The sequence below is a fragment of the Otolemur garnettii genome, unplaced genomic scaffold (assembly GCF_000181295.1).
Source record: "Otolemur garnettii isolate 467f Iridium unplaced genomic scaffold, OtoGar3 scaffold00044, whole genome shotgun sequence".
NCBI classification, from domain to species: Eukaryota; Metazoa; Chordata; class Mammalia; order Primates; family Galagidae; genus Otolemur; species Otolemur garnettii.
Genome location: NW_003852439.1, coordinates 9,039,798 through 9,043,215, shown reverse-complemented (window position 1 = coordinate 9,043,215; position 3,418 = coordinate 9,039,798). Strand labels below are relative to the sequence as shown.

The 3,418-nt window shown below is 56.4% G+C and overlaps 1 protein-coding gene across 1 annotated transcript; it reads left to right on the top strand.

Moving 5' to 3' along the window:
- The first annotated feature begins 464 nt into the window (after positions 1–464).
- LOC100951456 (zymogen granule protein 16 homolog B) lies at positions 465–2,560 on the top strand. The gene is made up of 4 exons (XM_012805694.1): positions 465–507; positions 974–1,051; positions 1,272–1,371; positions 2,218–2,560. Exons 1-4 carry the CDS (start codon positions 465–467, stop codon positions 2,558–2,560), a joined length of 564 nt encoding a protein of 187 aa, XP_012661148.1.
- Positions 2,561–3,418: the final 858 nt, after the last annotated feature.

The window sequence follows — 3,418 nt, the reverse complement described above, 5'->3', positions numbered from 1 at the left end:
CTTTGGGATGGAACATCTCCAAACAGGAATTTTATGCAAATGGGGGTCCTTGGCCACCTCCACTTTCCTCCCTCCCAGTGGGGCTGAGGGGGCACATGGTGCAAGATAGAGAAAATGTGGGAACTGCCACAGCAGCAGGGCTGCCCAGGACCCAAACCCTGGAGAAGCACCTGTCATTGTCCAGGAAAGGCGGAACCTCGGCCTGGCCACAGGCGCTCTCAGAAGGCCTGGCCTGGAGAATCACCCTCCCTGACCCTCTGCCTCCTGTCCTTTGGGGTTTTCCCCTCCCATGGCCTGTGAGCTCTTTAACAAGGGCTCATCCCCTGCTGTGCCCAGGCCAGGCTCAGAGGAGAGATCACACCACCTTCTGAGGACAGAACAAGGAGGGCCAGCATCTGGAGTGCCCCTTGCCCCTGGCATAGGACAAAAAGAACTGCACTGTCCACTCTGGCCCTCTGATAGTCATGAGGTCCCCGGCCTGGCTTCAGGAAGCCTGGCAGACAGCAGGTGCGGCCCAGGCCTGAGGACATGCTGAGACCAGGGCTGCCTACGGCAGGGCTTCTGTGGATACCAACCCACAGAAGAGGGTAGAGACCAGCACCCCTGGGGTAGAGACCTGTCTGGCTGAGTTGGAGAGGGCTCTGAGCACTCCTCCCACCTCTGCAGCCCAGGTTGGTGCAAGTGCTGAAGAAAGAGAACCCAGCAGTGACCGTGACATGCCTGCTGCTACCCCCAGTGCTGTTTGTATAGGCTGTGGGGCCAAGACAGAAGCACTGCCTGGCCAAGAGCCTCCCCAGGAAGGGCCCTGTTGCCCAGCCCCTTCCTGGCCCTGGTGGCCCCTTGCTCCTTCCTTCTGGATAGGGGCCCGCAGGGCCTGGAGAGTATAAAGGCCAGGTGGAGGGCACCCCACACAGCAAGACTCCCCAGTGCAGCTCCCCAGTGGGACTCAGGAGGCCTCTTCTTTTCTCCGCAGATCCGTGGTCCAGGCCAGAGGCCATGCTGCTGCTGGTGACCCTCATGCTCCTGGGGAGCCACCTCTGCTGGGCACACCGTAAGTCTGGCTGCCCCCTGCCACCGCTGACCCAGGCCCATCCCCGAGGCGGTCACCTCCCCTCTCCACCCAGGAGGGCAGGGACTCACCCTCTTCCTGTCACAGGCAGTCTCCCGGCACAGCCCACCCTGTCTACTTATAGGGTGGTGTCCCCTGAGCACAGAGGCTGCCTGCCTATCCCTTGTGGGTTTCTCTCCCCTTGATTCTTTCATCCCTGCAGAGATGTTCGGGTTAGGAGGAGGCCACTATTTCAGTTCCTCAGACTATTATCATGATATCTCGGGGCTTCGGATAGGTGTAGGCTCTCCTATGCTTAAAAGGTAAGTGAGATCTCATTTGCTTGAACTCACAAGTTGGCAACCAGCCTAAACAAGAGTGAGACCCTGTCTCTAAAAAAATAGCCAGGCATTGTGGCGGGCACCTGTAGTTCCAGTTACTTGGGAGGCTAAGGCAAGAGACTCACTTGAGCCCAAGAATTTGAGGTTGCTGTGAACTATGATGCCATGGCACTCCACCAGGGGCAAGAAAGTGAGACTCTGTATCAAAAAACAAAGCAAAACAAAACAAAAACAAGAAGTGTTGCAGATAGAATGTTTGGGACCATTTGCCTAATACTAGGGTGTCCCATGTCAAGGCCTGGGGTGGGTTTTTGCCCTGCACCTAGGGGTGCTGGGGTCCTGGGAGAGGGCACTGGACAGAAGGTCCCAACAGCAAAGGCAAGGCATGTGGGCAGGAGTCCACAGCAGCTCCAAGGCAGGGAAGCAATCTGGTGAGTGTGGCAAGTCACCTGCTTGTCAGGCCCAGGAGCTGCTCCTTTTGGAGTGACTCAGGCTCAGAAGTCCTAGCTTGGCCAGGAAGAGCCTGGCTATGAACTGCCAGGACAGCAGCAGCCCCTCCTGAGGACCCTAACGACCTGACACTGCACAGGGCTATCTTGCCACTATCTCAGTGACTCCCTGCAACAATCACTCTCACTCTGCAGAAGGGGAAACTGAGCCCCAGAAATCCTGAGTGATGAGTGCAAGAGCATGATCCTATAAATGGAGGAGCAAGGGATTGAGGCCAGAGAGTCCAACTCAGGGACCTCAACCCTGACGGGGCCACTATCTCTTGGATGGCTGGGTCACCCCAGTTCCAAGAGGTTGAAAGCTTCGCCTCTCTTCCAGAGTCCAGGTGCAATTTGACACTTACTGGGATAATCAACATGGTGCCTCAGGTGGGAAGACCCAGGAATTGAAGCTGTGGCCTGGTGAACACATCATCAAGGTCCATGGCTCATTCAAAGCATTCCTCCGACAACTGATCTTTTGCACCAACTGGGGGCGCTGCATCCCCTTTGGGGAGAAGGGCGGCAATGAATTCTCTGCCTTCCCCAGCGAGGAGGGACAGGTGCTCATAGGCATTATTGGCCAGTATGGACTCCTCGGCCTCAAGAGTATCGGCTTTATTTGGGACTATCCATTAGAAGAGGCCACCAGTGCACAACCCACAACCGTAACCACAACCTAACACCACTTCCTTCAAATAGCAGCGGTATTATAAACGGAGGCACCTGGGTGGAGGTAGCTAACAGTCCTGGGATAACCAAGTTGTGATACTGAATCTGAAATAAATGAACCTTCTGCAGAGACAGTGTGTCCATGTTCCTTAGGTCCTGAGTACCGCCCAAAGCACCAAAGCCTTCTTGGCTCCTGGGGGACAGACCCCTTTGAGCTGGGGCCCAGTGAACCAAGCTGAGGGCTGGGGCAGAGGTGACTCTGCTCAGGACAGGACACCTGCTCACAAAGACCTTGTCCTGATCCCACAGTCTTGAGGACTCGGCCTCCAAGGCCACTACTCCCTGTATCCTCCAGGCCCACCCAGCTGGCCTCTGCTGGCCAGGCTCAGTTCCAGGCTTCTCTGTGCACGAGCCCTCAGGCAAGCCTCTTGTTCATCCATTCACACAGCAATCACTTGCCAAGGGCGTCCATGCCTGGCTCCCTGGGGGCAGAAAGAAGAGGCCAGGTGTCCAGTTGAGGAGCTGGCTGCCCCACGGGGGCAGATGCAGAAGCAGATGGTGGCAGTTCATTGTAACATCTTCACTGACGGGCACAGATGCAGGTTGCCGTGTGTAGGCACCTGCCCTGAGGTGAGGCGGGGAGGGTCTGCTTCAGGGAAGTTTTCCTGGAGCAGGTGCTTAAAGGATGAGGGAGACAAGGGGACTAAGGGATCAACATGAGAGAGGGACATGATGCCCCTCAAAGTGCGGTAATCTACAGCAACACAGGAAGCTAATAAAGGCCCCAGAATGGCCCATTCCTCACATCTCCCCTCCCAAACCCTGAATCCCTCATGAACATGTGCCAAGGCCTGAGTCCCAGAGTCCTC